At 38.2% G+C, this 17,024-nt stretch overlaps 1 protein-coding gene across 1 annotated transcript in view; it reads left to right on the forward strand.

Moving 5' to 3' along the window:
- The window catches only part of ABCC4 (ATP binding cassette subfamily C member 4 (PEL blood group)), a gene marked incomplete at both ends in the record, with an annotated part of 149,712 nt that overhangs the window by 23,369 nt on the left and 109,319 nt on the right, over positions 1-17,024 (forward strand). The window contains 7 exons of the mRNA XM_080612854.1: positions 2,415-2,540; positions 7,117-7,366; positions 7,793-7,897; positions 12,146-12,235; positions 12,570-12,761; positions 14,358-14,452; positions 14,559-14,645. Coding sequence (XP_080468980.1) covers positions 2,415-2,540; positions 7,117-7,366; positions 7,793-7,897; positions 12,146-12,235; positions 12,570-12,761; positions 14,358-14,452; positions 14,559-14,645 — 945 coding nt within the window. The remainder of the gene's footprint in view (positions 1-2,414; positions 2,541-7,116; positions 7,367-7,792; positions 7,898-12,145; positions 12,236-12,569; positions 12,762-14,357; positions 14,453-14,558; positions 14,646-17,024) is intronic.

The following is a 17,024-nucleotide window of genomic DNA, read 5'->3' on the forward strand; positions in this document are numbered from 1 at the left end:
CATGCATAAGTATCGAGCTACTTCACTGTTGGGATTTTTCGAGTTTTTGATGTTTTGGGCTTTGAGTCAAAATACTTTAAAATATTTAGTACTTAACTAGTGCCTTGTCCATGGTGGTAAGCATTATTATCCCCATTTTACAGATGGGAAACTGAGGCACAAAGAGATTAAGGGACTTGTCCAGGGTCAGACAACAAGGTGACAAAAATCTCTTCTCGAAGGTATGTATTTTTAAAGTTAAGCAGTGGCAGCGTAATGTTGTTTGGGTTTTCCCTCCATTCATTAACAGCCACTTGTTTGGATGCAGTGCAAGGGAAAGAATCTTAACTAGAAAAACTTTTGCTTGTCTACGTGTGCATAAAAATGTGCAGTGAACAGAAGGAGTTAATGGAAAAGCTGAAGTGGATTCCAGCTCTGTAATGATGAGTGTTTTCACATGGCAATTGCTGGGAATCTGCATGGATTTAGGGAAATCGGCCTATAAAGAAGTAATATAAGGATTAAAGCTTCTGCTAAAATCCAGACACACACTCAGTATGGCAGTTAATTTGTGCTATTATTCAGCATTATACTTGTGACCCAGTCCTGTAAACATGTACATGCACACCAGCGTATGATGCAGGCATGAGCTTCAGTGCTGTAGGAATTTGCAGAAACAGACTCAGTATCCAATAGAATGGTATGCAGTGTATTATGCAGTGTTGCTTTTACCTGCAGAGGTATTAGAAATTTTACAAAATACATGACCTGATATATTATTTGAGAAATAGTTCAAGTATTGGACTGAAGACCATTGTATATATATTTATTCACAAGAACTCAATCCTTTACTACTTAGCCATGCAACTGTAATATTTTCATTTAAAGCCGTTTTAATTTTTGTAAGGTAAAATCTGTCACTTGTGACAGACATGATTAAAACTGACCAAATATGCCTCATAAAAGCAAAAAAATTCTGCAACTTGCTTAATTTAGAACGATTATGAGTGTCATAAAGGGAACTTCTCAGACACTTGCAGAAGCGTGAGCAGCATATGTTAAGTTTTGCCTTTTGCTGTGATGTTGAGTGTATGGGGAGGAAAGAATGAGCTCTCACAGTCTTTGAGCGGTTGTTTTTCTTATTACTGTCCCATTTTGAAAAAGGGAAAGAGGATTTAGCAAAGATAACCTTGTTCATGTCAGTACAGTTGGTGCAGGCAAAGCTATCTTCCTCAGTAAGAAATCTTGATTGTTTTAGGGCCAGGTTTCTACATCGCTTTTGTTAGTTTTCTTGTGTAAATATTTCTTCCTGCATAAATACCCTGCTTCAGCCATCCCAACATTTATGCAGCGCTGGTGTTGAGAAGTTGTTTTTCATAGATGTTGAGCAGGCGCCTGAAATTCTTTCTACTTAAGTGTTTAAAACATTGCTGTTTCTTCCAGCACATCAGAGAAATCTGACAGGCAGGCAGGTTAAGCTGACAAAACCCAGCTCACACCTTCTGAAGAGCTTTTAAAAGTTTATTAGTTTATTTTTATTTTAAATGTGATTTCTGAATTTTAACTTTCGTTGCTATATACAAAAATAAGAAATCCAGCAGGGGAAGGTGTGTTTTATCAAAATAAGGCCTACCTTAGCTCACTGTGTGCGAAGTCGGTTTATCTACATGAGTGAATTCAGAATTGTAATAGGCTTTATTAGCATGGTTTGTACATTCATTATGTGGCGTCTAACTTCCAATGCTTTTTCCTAATTAAAACTGTGACTTTATTATTTAATTATATATTTTTCCCATTTGTTCATTAGTACAAACATAATGTGGAACTAAAATAGATTATTTACTTTAGTGATAATTGCAATTAATGCTTAAGTAATATTAATTTGTTTAAGCCATATCTAGATTAGCTCTCCTAAATTATAGCTCATGTACTGTTACTAAGTAATCTTTGCTTTTGAGTTAATCTCAAAAAGACACACACAGAGGCCAAATTTCTTTAACAACATCAAAAGAGTCTTATGAGAAGGATTGTTGTTCTGGCTTTTCAAAACAATTTTTAAAAGTAATTATCTGATTTTTTGCTTAGTCCTAAATTCTATATTTTTTTTCTTTCGAGGGTTGGTTGGTTTTTTTTTTTTTGCACACAAATAACGTGGTTCAAAGAATATGACGTATTTGTGCAAGCTGACATATAACTGAACATTAAATCAACTTAGTTCCCAGGGAACAGGGGATACCAGGAACACAGATACACCAAATCTGTCTGCTGTGTGTCAGCTTTAAGATGCTGTTTTAGGAAGACCCTTCAGTGCAATTAAAATTATATGAGTCCTCTATACAAGTCAAAGCAAAAACTTCATTAATATGAGTATGTTATGCCACTGTAAATACTCTTCTTTTAAGAATCTGAGAATTTTTACTTTGTGCTATTTACAGAAGCAAGACAGCTGCCTTAACAGATGTCAGAATTAGGACCATGAATGAAGTCATAAGTGGCATGAAGATAATAAAGATGTATGCTTGGGAAAAATCATTTGCAGAACTTGTGAATGGTTTAAGAAGGTAATCCTGGAAAGATACAGCTTGGTATATGATCAGTATCTGTTTCCATTTTTTTACATGTCAATAATTGTATTATTTTGTACTTTAAAGTGCAGTTTACTTGAACTTCTTTGGCTTTTTTTAAATTTTTTTTATTTTAGAGCTTTTTATAGTTTTAGAGTGAAGTAATGAAAATACAGTTAATGGGACAGAAAAAAAAACCTCTGATATTTATAACTTGTTTGTGTTTTTATGCTTCCTTTTATGGCTGTGTTTAAAACCAGCAACTAATAAACTGTAGTAGTTGTAATTAAACAATTTCATCCCCAGTTGTGTAAACTAATAACAAGTAACCAAGTAGCAAGACATTTCCCTCCTGAGAAATACATGAAATCTGACTTTCTGTCCTAAATGATAGCATCTGCAGGTAGTACTCTGCTTCCCTTTCTGTGTTTTGAAGTATTGCTCAAGCCATCTGAGAAGGTGGAGGGGAGAAAGACAGCAGCTCGGAAATTCCCTAATTGTTCAACTGGCAAGGCCAGCTGAGTTGGTATCCTAAGACATTTAATTTCTGATGTCCATCAGTATCTGATGAAAACTAATTTATTAAATTCCATTTTCAGTCAATATTTGCACTTTTACTTAACAGTGTAAGAGCATTCAGTACTAAAGAATAAGTAGTTCAGGTGAATATTTCTCATAATTTAATTTTCATGTTATGTCTGACATGAGTGGAAGATTGTTATCCTGCTGTAGATTCTGCCTTTTTTTTTTTTTAATTTGTTTTACTTGGAATTAGTCTTTTTTAAAGGATTTTTTTTTCCCTTTACATCCATGTACAGGCTTGCAAACTTGCTAATGTTGCCTGAGACATTTCTTCCCATGCACATAATCATTTCCACCTTCAGGTATTAGGAGCATGTGCTGATTGAATATTCTTGATTGACTGAAAGCTTTGCTGTCTTGCATGGAGCCAGAGAGGATATTTTTTTTATTGAAAGCTTCCTCAGTGGGCATATTCACATCACTAAACTTCAGATTTCCAAGTTCAACATGTCATTAGGGTTAGAGGCTTCCTTTTTAGTGAGGGAGAGAAAGCAGCTCTTCCAAAACACATCTTGAGCCCTCTTCCTTAACTGTGCTGTGGAAAACTGTAGTTAAAAGTCTTCAATTCAGCCAGGTATTTATAGCCCAGTATTTTACAGTGGCCCTTGACAGTTGTTAAGGTAACATCTGAGCTCCTCCATTGCTCTTTCTCCTGTGGCTGTCCATATTGGTTTCATGCTTCTGCCCTAAGACAGTGTAGTGTATTATATTCAGCCTGTGGGTAGGCTGTAATTTATCTGATTTTTATAGAGAGTAGCACAAAGAACTTGCTGATTATTTGCAGATAGTAGAGAGGATTATTAAGGATTATTAGAGGGTGGGAAAAGTGTTTCATCCAGGATTGTTGAAGTAATTGAATTAGACCCAATTCAAATAGTTTACATACAAGTGTTCTTTCACTGTACTCTGGAGATCAGAGATTGTGAGCCTTTAAGCTGAAAAAATGTCTTTGAAACTCTGAAAGTCTGTCAATTCAGCCAATTTGGCAAGAGTAGTGGGAAAGTTGCTTAACTAGTTTTCCAGTAGAGCATCTTGCATTCTTCTCTCTGTTAAGTGAAAATTTACTTCAAATTGTATCATCATAACTTGAGTTTCTAATCTTACTGTATAGTTCCAAGTGGAAGGTAATCAAAATGATGAAGAATTTCCTTGAGAATTGCCAGAATATTTGGGAAGAGAGATTAGGAATTGTTTCAGAATTTTGTATTCGACATTATTTCAAGCAGATAAAGTCACAGAATCATAGAATAGTTAGGGTTGGAAAGGACCTTAAGATCATCTAGTTCCAACCCCCCTGCCATGGTCAGGGACACCTCACACTAAACCATATCACCCAAGGCTCTGTCCAACCTGGCCTTGAACACCACCAGGGATGGGGCATTCACAACTTCCTTGGGCAACCCATTCCAGTGCCTCACCACCCTAACAGTAAAGAATTTCTTCCTTATACCCAATCTAAACTGCCCGTGTTTCAGTTTTAACCCATTACCCCTTGTCCTGTCACTACAGTCCCTAATGAACAGCCTCTCCCCAGCATTCTTATATGCCCCCTTCAGATACTGGAAGGCTGCTATGAGGTCTCCATGCAGCCTTCTCTTCTCCAGCCTGAACAGCCCCAACTTTCTCAGCCTGTCTTCATACGGGAGGTGCTCCAGTCCCCTGATCATCCTCATGGCCCTCCTCTGGACTTGTTCCAACAGTTCCATGTCCTTTTTATGTTGGGGACACCAGAACTGCACACAATACTCCAAGTGAGGTCTCACGAGAGCAGAGTAGAGGGGCAGGATCACCTCCTTCGACCTGCTGGTCACGCTCCATTTGATGCAGCCCAGGATACGGTTGGCTTTCTGGGCTGTGAGCACACACTGAAGCCGGCTCATGTTCATTTTCTCTTCGACCAACACCCCCAAGTCCTTCTCTGCAGGGCTGCTCTGAATCTCTTTCCTGCCCAACCTGTAGCTGTGCCTGGGATTGCTCCGACCCAGGTGTAGGACCTTGCATTTGGCTTGGTTAAACTTCATAAGGTTGGCATCAGCCCACCTCACAAGTGTGTCAAGGTTCCTCTGGATGGCATCCCTTCCCTCCAGCGTATCAACCAAACCACACAGCTTGGTGTCATGGGCAAACTTGCTGAGGGCGCACTCAATCCCACTGTCCATGTCACCGACAAAGATGTTGAACAAGGCCGGTCCCAGCACCGATCCCTGAGGGACACCACTCGTTACCGGTCTCCAGCCGGACATCGAGCCATTGACCACAACTCTTTGTGTGCGGCCATCCAGCCAGTTCTTTATCCATTGGGTGGTCCACCCATCAAATTGATGTCTCTCCAATTTAGAGACAAAGATGTCGTGTGGGACAGTGTCGAATGCTTTGCACAAGTCCAGGTAGATGACATCAACTGCTCTGCCCCTGGTCCATCAGTTCCATAGCTCCATCATAGAAGGCCACCAAATTGGTCAGGCAGGATTTCCCCTTAGTGAAGCCATGCTGGCTGTCACCAAGCACCTTGCTGTTTTTCATGTGCCTTAGCATGCCTTCCAGGAGAATCTGCTCCAACAGTTTGCCAGGCACAGAGTTGAGACTGACTGGTGTGTATTCCCCGGGTCATCCATTTTCCCCTTCTTGAAATTGGGGGTTATATTTCCCTTCTTCCAGTCGTCGGGAACTTCACCTGACTGCCATGATTTTTCAAATAGGATGGCCAGTGGCTTAGCAACTTCATTTACCAGCTCCTTCAGGACCCTTGGATGGATTTCATCAGGTCCCATGGACTTGTGTGCATTCAGGTTCTTAAGATGGTCTTGAACCAGATCCTTTCCTACAGTGGGCCTAGGGTCTTTATTCTTACAGTCCCTGTGTCTGCCTTCCAAGGCTTGGGTGGTGTGGTCAAAGCATTTACCAGTGAAGACTGAGTCAAAGAAGTCATTAAGAACCTCAGCCTTCTCCAAATCCAGGGTAGTCAGGACACATTGGAAAGGAGTAAGTTGTTACAGTGCTCTTGATCAAGGAAAACTTACTTTAATAAGAAGTTAAGACTGATGGCATCCACATTGTAGATAATGCAGTAACATTTTGAGGGTTGGACTTGGTGAGTCATTTTGAAGTGGAAACTGAAATTTAACTGAAGTGGAAATAGACAACATACACATCATCAGCTTTTCAGTTGCTGAAGGGAGACTCTTTCATCTGTGCACTACTTCAGTCACATTTAGGGTAATGGTTGACAGAACAATTGGCCTCACAGATTAGTATTTCTTGAATTATGAACCTGAATTCCTAGAGGGAGAAAAAAAAAAAAAGTCAGGAGCAGGTTCCAAAACACAAAGGATTTAGATTGAGATCAAAGGAAATACTTGCAAATACTGTGATCCAGCTTAGAGGAGCAGCAGCTGAATAATAGCAGATTATTTTTGTGTAGAGTAGGACAGGTTAGTGTGTGAAAATCATGACCACGCCTGGGCCGTAGGTGAGCTCTTGATCCTTTCGAAGTTGCCCTGTTTTTTCAACTCCCACGTATATGTTGATCTTTGTAGTTTTGTGACTGTGCTGTACTGGATTTTGGTATTGAAAGAATAAAGAGTTTGTGGGTGCTTGCCTTTTATACAGAGGTTTTTTTCCTCTTTGCTCTTATATGCAACCCAGGAAGATTCAGAGCAAATTGGAATCTGAATTAAATACTGGTTTGACCAAAGCAGAAGATAAAAAAAGAGTATTTTGGTTTTCTGTCTCCCAAAAATAACTATTTTTTATAGCTACTAAAATATTAAATGTAATAATTTTCCCCACTTGATTTCTAAGCCTTTTAAATTATCTTTTGTTATTTAACATATAACATACTTAACAGTTCTTTACATGTGAGTTGAGGGCGTCCAACAGGAGGAGAAGGGATATAAAAGTAAAATCCTGAGAGTTGTTTTTCCTCATCCAATCGTTGAGGGCAACTTTAACAAGGGAGTTTGATGTAGCTGTTTGTATTTTGCATTTTTAGGAAGGAGATTGCCATGATTATGAAAAGCTCCTACCTTCGAGGACTGAACTTAGCCTCCTTCTTTGTGGCAAGCAAAATCACAGTGTTCATGACTTTCATGGCATATGTACTACTTGGCAATGTTATTTCTGCAAGTCAGGTGTTTGTTGCAGTGTCCCTGTATGGCGCAGTAAGACTGACAGTAACGCTGTTCTTCCCTGCGGCTGTTGAGAGAGCGTCTGAGGCAGTGGTTAGCATAAGACGAATCAAGGTATGATTATCAATTTGGATGGTATGTGGATTTCTTCTCTTAGTCTAACATTGTTTTAATGTCACAGACAGCAGCAGCCTTTAGTTTTGCAATTGTATTTGTAATGAAACAGCCTATTTTGAAAGCTGAATGTGTTGCTGTTTATGTGTGTGCAAAAGTGCGACGTACTCTGGAGCTGTCTGAAATGTAGGAGAGAAGTGTACTTGGAAAGAGGTGTTGTAGACATTTTTGAAGTAAAAGGAACATGTGTATAGATAGTTGAAGATGTCCCTGCTCATCGCAGGGGAGTTGGACTAGAAGACCTTTGAAGGTCCCTTCCAACCCAAACTCTTCTATGATTCTATGATTCTGCTTCCTCTTAGTTACTGAATTCAGTAACTAAATTTCTGTTCTTTTTTTTTTTTTCCTGTTTCTCTTTCATTGCAGAACTTTCTGATACTTGATGAGGTCTCACACTTCAAACCACAACTGCATGGTAATAATGAGAATATCATTCTTCATGTCCAGGATTTGACTTGCTATTGGGATAAGGTAAATTTACTTCTACTAAATGTAAAGTATATTGGCACTGCAGTCATTCTAAGTGTATATCTATAGTGTGCTAATGTTTTGTATTCCATCTTTTGTATATGAGAATCTATTTAGTGTGTTAAGCTAACTCTTTAGAATAGTACTGAAAACACTACCAAGTGCATTTAAAATCAGGTATTCCTGAATATTATTCTTAATGAGTATCTGTGTGTTTCTTTGTGAAAGTATCTCATAACAGGGCTGTATTGTAACTGAGATACTTAAATTGGAATTAAGCATAGTAAGGTGGAACTTAGCATGTGGTTTTTTTTTCCTGTAAACTGAATGTTGATCAGTCCATTGGTCTTGAATCAGTTCAATATTATACTACTTAGAATGGGAAGCTTTAGATACTAGACTGGATGTGTTTGTTACTCTGTGTATTTTAATTGAGACTGTTCAGCTACAGATTTTTCCCTGCTTAAAAGGCACCAAACCTACCAAAATGGCTAGAAAAAGAGACAACACAGACCTGATAAATCTGTTCTGTATCCTTTTCTGTAAGAAAGGCAAAGGTTGACTGTTGTTTCTGTTTTAAAACTGCAATTTGCTATGGTCAGCAGCAATTTGTGATGAATTATTTTATGTCTTATGAGCTGCCAATATCCTTGCACAAGACAGGCTTGAGTCTCCATAACAAATGGTGGAAGCTCTAAAAATGAATTTTGCATTTAAATGTAATGCAAATAAGACATGTCACATATTGCTCTTTATATACCTTCTTCACATATGTGTGCTGTGTCCCAAGAAAGATAAAGTGTGAAAACGTGCGAATATATCTAATACTACTACTCAGCTACAAAAAAAAGAATTGCTGTATTATTGAGCTTTACTTTCTCAGAGTTGTCTCTGTGACATAAATCTTTGAGATGTTGAACGAATTCTGACAAAGTAATTGATACTAAACTTAATGGTGAATACATTCTAATGCAAAATGGAATGTACTTTCTTAGTCTCTGTTTTCTTCTCAAACCAACACAGGTAGCACTGTAAACAATTTATAGGAAATGATTGCATAATATGCCCATAAAACACCTTGTTTTTTTCCAAGACTTGTTTATATTGCATAAGGCAGGGCAGTGCAACTTAGAACTACTGGTTGCCTTTAGATTTTAAAAAACACCAAACCAACAAACCACCCACAGAACTGTTACTGTAACTTTAATTTTGTATTTAATGCGGTGTGCATGGGAGAACAGTTCTCCCAGAACTATTAAGAGCTGCTCAGAAAGTTTCTCTTACATACTCTTACACTGATGCAAAGTAATTTTATAGAGTTTTTCACTGAAAAGGTGATGAGCTCTGAGAGAGAAGAGTTAGGAAAGGAGTAATAAAAATACTCTATCCTTTCTCAAGTAAGTGACTTAGCTTGCTACCCTGGCAGGGTTTCTCAAGCCTCCTTGGATCTCTGTATAGCTGCATGATAATTTTTTTACTTTAAAGATTGTGTGCTAAAATAGATACCAAAAATAACTCCCAAAACCACAGCCCGTGAAACCAAAATCACTGGAAGTAAAAAAAGGGATTATTAGCTAGACTTTTAGGAAAACAAGCTAGCATGGTTTATTGCAGTTTATCAAAAGATAAAGAAAACTAATTAATTAATGGTCACACTCTTGTTTCAATAAGACAAGTGTTATCTTGAGTCCCACAGGCTAGTCTGGTATCAGCATGGAGCTAGGGATTCTTCAGTAGGGCTTTTTTACTGCTGTGCCTTAAGTTTACAGAACAGTATCTGCTCAACTGAGCCACTTCAGATTTAAAATTAAAGCATTTGAACAGAGGCCAAATTTATCCCATGTAATTTTAGTCACTTAAATGTGGAGCCTCAGCAGGATAGGACTTCTGTGCAACAAATGATCTCTGTATCCTTTAGATGGGATGAATTGTTCTTTCTCTTGTCTGTAGGATATGTAAGGTCTGCCCATGCTCACCTAAGGAGTTACTGTCCCTCAGGGGATCATTCCTGTGTCCTGTCCTCACACTCTGTGTATCTATCTGTTCCCTCACTTGTGCTGGTGTTAATGCATGTATTTGCCTTCCTGTGTTGAACCAGTTCAGAGAGATAATGCAATAGAAAATTAATAACTTCTAACGTGATGTATTTTCTGATAACTGAGTCCATTGGACAACTTGTCTGCAGGATTAGGCAAGAACAAGTGGCAGAAGGGAAGTGAAAGACGCAGATAGTTGACAGGGCACAGGGGAGCTGGGACATTTGTGGTAATGAGCTGTCAGATAACTTAGTTGTAATAGTAGTTTGTGCTCTAATTTAAGTGCCTCAGTTTAGTGTCTTAAAAATAGGTGTGATGAATTCAGGACAAATTGCCTTTAATTATAAGGAATGCTATTTTGCAAAAAATACTGTGTCCCTTAGGTGTTTGCTTTACTACTTTTGCATAGGGTGTTTGACATCTTACAATACTACTTTAATATTTGGGTAATAGTTTAAAAACTTGCTGAAAATTTCTATAATGCTTTTGGGCACTTAGGATATGTATTTAAAAGAAAAAAATGGAGCATGAGAGAGAATGTATTTGTGCTTTGATGAATACAAAAGCACAACCTCAAGAGGTCTGAAGAAAGACTTGTGTCTGAAAGCTTATTTACTTTTTTCCATACAGACTGATGTAGTAAGAAATGTTTTCTCTTCCTACAAGCTTTGCATTGGAAAAAAACCCAAACAAACCACAAGCACACTCAGCTGTCGTAAGTTGGTCACGTTTCCCTGACCTTAGCACTAGCTGAGCACCTCAACTGTGTACTCTGGAGGGAGAAATCAGATTCATGGTAAAATGCTGATTGGGAGGGGGGTGAAGGAAAAAAGCCCCGGTGATGCCACCTTGTGGACATTAGTAGTAGCAGCAGAAGTAGTAGTTCTGCAGAGTTGCACAACATGCACAGGTTTGGGTTCTCAGTGTGACTGATCTGTGAACCCTGTGGTGCTTCTGCGAGGTGGGAGCTGTGGTGGGGGACGTGCTCGGGGCACGGTGCTGCCTAACTGAGTATCTGTCCTGGCACAGGTGACATGTGTTCTAGCCCAGCTCTCCCAACCATCATGTGTATGGGTAGATACTGTTGCTGTGTCTCTCCCAGATAATTTGAAATGAATCACAAGCTCCCCCTTTTTGCAGTTCTAGAACTCAGTCATGCAGCATCATTTATGCGGGGTTAGGTGGTGGCCTCTTCGGCCTTGACCTGTAAAAGGTGGCTGGAGATTTTAAGCAGTCTGCAAGCTGTTAAGTACACTGAATATTATTCACCTTGCTCTCCTGTCTTGGAGCTTAAGACTGGGGTTTGTTTGGCCCTTTAATGGAAATGCTACTTTTTTTTTTTTTTAATGCATATATTTTCCTGTTTGCATTTTAGTGTCAGTCATGCTTAGTGTGGTCTAAGATGCATGTAAAGGCGTATCCTTTTAGAAGGATGTTTTGCTTTAATGAGAGGGAGCTGCACCAGCCCCTTAGCTATTGAAGACATGAGCATCCTTTCTTTCCACAAGAAAAAGGCATTTTTACAACCTTGATAGAAGAGGTGCAAAATATGTTGGGAAATAAGCTCTTATCAGTAGTGTAACATAAAGGATAAGCATGCTAAAAAGGGAATGTTAAACAGACAATCCTAAGGTAGTATGTATTCACACAAATAACCCACTATGTTGTCTATGAAAAGTCCCTGAGAATCCATGATATACAAGATGAAGTTGTGTAAAATCAAACAGCATTTTACTGTTTTCACTTTGAATAGAGACTTGACTAGAGCAAACGCAGACCTGGCTTTCCTAGGGCTCCATGAGCTAGCCCTCCCTTTTTCCAGTATTTGTGTAGCTACTCAGTGTTGCCAGATGTGCCATTCTGAAGCTGTGAATGCCAGTGCGGTGGCCAGCACAGAGCCTCTTGTTTCTGAGGCTGCTGCCCCAGCCTTGTGCTGAGCTGCAGCAGGGATGTGTGGGCTTTGAGGAAGCACTGGTTCTGCTGCCTTGGGGTGCCTTATTCCTTGAACCTTGTTTCATCTGTGTTACTTGTTTGTGGTGAAGGATCAGGGTCTTTTGAAAGTGTGAATTACTGAAGAGGCAGAATGTATGCCTGAAAATACAGTGGGCGTATGGGTTGCTAATTTATAGTGATTCGTGTGCATTGTTTTATAAAGATTGTTTTGATGGTGTTTATTTCATTACTGAGGAAGCCTAACTTTTTCTCAAATCTATAGAATTTAGAAAGCCCAGCACTTCAACAAATTTCTTTTACTGTCAGACGAGGGGAATTACTGGCTGTGATTGGTCCTGTAGGAGCTGGAAAAGTAAGTCTTAATGTTTAATCCATTTTGTAGGGGTTTTATGAGTGTTAAACATGACTAGAAACTTGAAAATGTATGGTTCTTTTCTTTGTATAATAACACACTTCAAGATACTGGCATTCAAGGAAGGCAGACGTCCTTCTGGGAGTGGGAAGGAGATGGTTCAGAGTTAAACAGTACTTTGTGCGTTGCTTCTAGCCTGTGTGTAAAGGGTACAAGTGCTTTCCTGCTAGCAATAGTTTGAGTGACAGGGTGGAATAGGCCATCGTACCAATAAACACTGCTCAATCTCTGTGATGCCTTTAATGCAAGCTTTTTACTTTTTTAATCTTTTCAGTCTTCACTCTTAAGTGCTGTGCTTGGTGAGCTGCCTAAAGATAAAGGTTTGATAAACGTTACTGGAAGAATTGCCTATGTTTCTCAGCAGCCTTGGGTGTTTTCTGGTACAGTAAGAAGTAATATACTGTTTGACAAGGAATATGAGAAAGAAAAATACGAAAAAGTGTTAAAAGTCTGTGCTCTTAAAAAGGTATGGGTTTCTCTTGGTATGTTTTATTTTCACAAGCTTTATTTTTATCTTGGTGTCCTTTCAGACTTGTGGTATATGCTGCAATATATAATATATACAATTGATTATTATGAGTAGCGTGTGAAATAAATCCTGTCGCTTAACAGATACATGTGTAATTATTTAGAACAACCGTGTGAAAGCAAGTTCTTGTAATTCCTAAAATTTCCACTAGAGGGAGTTGTAGCTTATGTGAAGCACGAATACATTTGTTAAAAGCTATTCCCAATTATTTAATTTCATAAGAATGTTTAGCACTTTTTGTTGGTATTAAGGCAGGTCTGTCTGTAAATGCAGTGAAAGGTGGAAAACAAATGATCAGGCTAGCACTATTCGTGATTAGCTTTCTGTAAATATCCTATATGTTGTTTGGGTTTTTTAGGTGAATGCAATGTATATTGTGTATTATGCATTGCTAACAGCTATCAAAAGAACCTTAGTGCTATATATTGGAGAACTTGCTGAGCCCTAGTAGTTCTATGGAAAAATATTTTTGAAAGGTCTGTGTGCAAAGGAGTTTGTGACATGAGATATAGAAGAGGATTAAGCCAGATTTGTTAAGAAACAGACGTTTTGCTTGGCAGCTAAAATGGTTTTATGCAGCATATTACGATATTCCTTTCAGCAGCTACACAGGTGAAAAGCAGATGGTTACTCTGATGAAAATTCTTTTGCAAGGTTTTTACACAGGGTAGATAGAGTTTTAATATCTCCTGCTGATAGTTACTCGTATGTTGTTGTCTAAACTTATGGTTTCAGTGAGTTTAAAAGACAGCAAACTGCATTTAAAAAGACCCACTTCATATTTGATGATAGATTTGCTTTCATAGTTTTCTTTCAAATTTATGTGTCTTAGAAAAGCTGTGAAAAAACATTCAGAATATGTTTTATAGATTAATATAAAAACTTCTGTATTTCCTGAATAGGAAATACAATAATATGACATGCCTGCGGCAGGGGGTTGGAGCTAGATGATCTTAAGGGCCTTTCCAACCTAAACCATTCTGATTCTATGACATGGAACAATGTATAATTTTGTTCTGTTACTCATAGTTCTAAGCCCTGTAAATTAACCAAATCAGTGTGATGAATGTTGTGGTTATTTCTCTTGTATACATTGCAGTAAGAATAAATGATACATTACAGTTCTTAGGGACATTGGCAAAATAATATACTGATAGTAATTAGTTCAGTTTTATTTATTGTGACAGCTAATTCTGTTCTAGTAAAAAATAACTAATTTTCTGTTGTACATCATAATTATTCCTTTTAAGACTGAGAATTAGGTAGTGCACTTCCCTCTGGTAAAGCTGTAGAAAAAGTGAACTTTTAAGATCTCACCTGTTTTTCCTGCTTTCTTAATGATCTTTTGCTGAAGATCCAAAGTCATAAAGTAACTGCAGATATTTGATTTAGTATAAATCCTTGTATTTTAATGTGAGATGGTAAGTTAATGCGTTTCAAATAGGAAAATGCTATGTTGAAGCAGCTTTTTCAGTCTTTGAAGTTAAAATCATTAAAAAAATTATCTTGATACCTGTTCTTTCACATCCACAGGACTTGGAATTATTAGCAAATGGGGACCTAACAGTAATAGGAGATCGTGGAGCTACACTGAGTGGGGGACAGAAGGCCCGTGTAAATCTGGCCAGGTTAGTGCTTTCTGCTGTGTCTAAAATTTACAAATTGTCAGACTTTAGTCACTAAAGTAAGCAAATGCGAGACTTCCTGATACTGACTTTTCTTTAAACCTTTTAGAGCCGTGTATCAAGATGCAGACATCTATCTTTTGGATGATCCACTGAGTGCAGTCGATGCTGAAGTTGGAAGACATTTGTTTGAAAAGTATGTTACTGCTTCATTTTAATTTAAAATGCGACTGTTACCTTTTAATTCCTTATAGAAAACCTTGAGAAAGCATGCCTGGGGAGATGGATCTCTTCACAAAACTTAATGCATTCACTTTCTGTATTTATTTTTCCTCTATGTATTTGGAAGATCTATAGGGTTTTTTTCCTCTGTGTCTTTCATTTTTTCTTTATTTTTAAAAGCCCCATAAAGGTCTGGTTTGCAGATACAATTAGAATTATTCTTAAGGGAATGCATGCCATATTCTTGAGGAAAACGTCAGATTTCATACATGAGAATAGGGGTTTATGAATATTAGTGCTGAATGAAGAATAATATTGGGTGGGATTTAAATCACTTCTTAGTTTGCAGCTTTATTTGCGTAGTAATAAGCACTTAATTCAAGCGGCTAAAGAAAAAGAACGATCTTAGATTCTTGAGTGATTTTTCATTTTGGTTCTTGAGTGGTTGATATTTCTTTCAGGTAGGTGAAACAGGGAGACTGGATAGCAGAGATAGAGGAAAAGAGAATGTACAAACTTTTGCTATACATTACAGACAGAGATACTGGACCTTCCTCCATTCCTGAAGAAATAGGGTAGTGTTCATTAAAAGTCAGGTTCACTTCTCAATGAATTTCCTCTTCTCTGTCTCTTCTTTCAAACTGCCTAATCTATGGCACATAGTGGGTATGAGAATAATCCAGTTATTCACAGCCAGTGTTTTGTCCTTGCACTTCATAGCCTGCGGCTCTTGGTATCAAAAGGTATAATCTGGTATATATTAGAAGGAAAAACATCCATTGACTGAATTCAGTGGGGTTTGATTGAAACCTTAAATGAGAGCATTTTCTTGAGCATACTTACATTCTTTGTATTCCACAGTCCAAATACATGAATTAATTTGGTTTTACTGTTGTTCCCTCTTCTCCACCCCTAGAGAATCATAAAAACTTGTCTTGCAGAAATAGTTGTAGAATTTGCACTGACTAGCATTGCTTTTGTGTTCTTTTTCCCCATGCAGGGTGGCTTTTAGTATTTAAATTTGAAAACAGTACATCCTACTGATGTTTGCAATTTCAACTTTAGAGATCCCTCTGAAACCCCATCCACATTTTGTTTTATTTTATTGATTTCTTCAAATAGCTACTGTTTGTTTTCATCAGCCAGTATGGAGTAAGAATTTTATGATGCATAGGCTTCATGTGCATTATTCTGTGCAGGATTGTTGTCACCTGCCACGACTGACAGATGGAGTTTATTACTTCTGTAGTTCACATACTCTATCAAATTCCTTTAATGCCTGTTGAAGCTATCTTAGGCTTTAGCTGCTTTTCTGTTTCTGCACAAATTGCTCTACAGCTCCAACATTTGACTATATCAGTGCCTGAGTTCTGAAAGTTCACCTACCTGAGATGTTAACCTGTCTCTCCCTTAAGTCTTAAGGTCTTTTCACCTTAAAAAGGAAAACAGGAAAGTACAGTAGTGCCTTGCAAAGGAGGAAGGGTTGCCTTCTGTATTTATTCTATGTTTTATGTGGGCTGTGATGTTGGAAGGATCTACATCCTACTGCAAAACTGGAAGTCTGGATTTTTGTATGTGCAGAACCATAGAAGAGCAGAGAAATCATTGCAAACACAGTGTATATTTTGCTGATAAATTTGTGGAGATGAAGAGGAATAAGAAGATTATCTTGAAGAATTTGAAACTCTGAAAACTAGCTGGGCTTCTTCTTTCACTTTCATTTACTTTTCATCCCCAACTTTAGATCAGTTTGAGCAAAACAGATAAAAGCATTTTATGGAGAAAACAGATGGGGTAGGGTGGCAAGGGAAACTGAGCAATGCCTCCCTCTTCAAGATCTTAAGGGAGGACTTTTTTACAAACAGATGCTGTCTTCTGAGGCCTTTGTGGCAGCTACAAGAGGTGCTGGGAGTAGCAGGGAGAGTGTTATGTTCACTAGCTCACTTTGAAAAGCAGGGCAGGGCATGTTCTTTAATGTTTCCTGAATAGTGCTAGACATGTTGAGAAGAGAGAGAACTTGGGCAAGAATGATTTCTTAGAACATGCTGCTGAGGAATGTCCGAGACACCACTTCATGCAAGCCTCCCCCAGGAGTCCCAACCACGAGGCATAAAACAATGGACAAGATGGAAGAAATCAGGGTTTGTTTAATGAGAATCTGAAGTGGATATTGTTCAGTTCACTCCCTTTTTTTTTTTCTTCTTTCCCTTGTTATTTTATATTAATTTTATTTTTTTAGGAGTGTCTCATCTGTGTGTTTGTATCAAAGATAGGTATGTCTCTAGTAATTTCCTGAGGCTATGGTCTGTGGATGGCGGGTTCATTACATGTGTTGCTTCTTCCCATTCTGTTC

This window comes from Psittacula echo, assembly GCF_963264785.1.
Source record: "Psittacula echo genome assembly, chromosome: 3".
In the NCBI taxonomy this organism is placed as follows: domain Eukaryota; kingdom Metazoa; phylum Chordata; class Aves; order Psittaciformes; family Psittacidae; genus Psittacula; species Psittacula echo.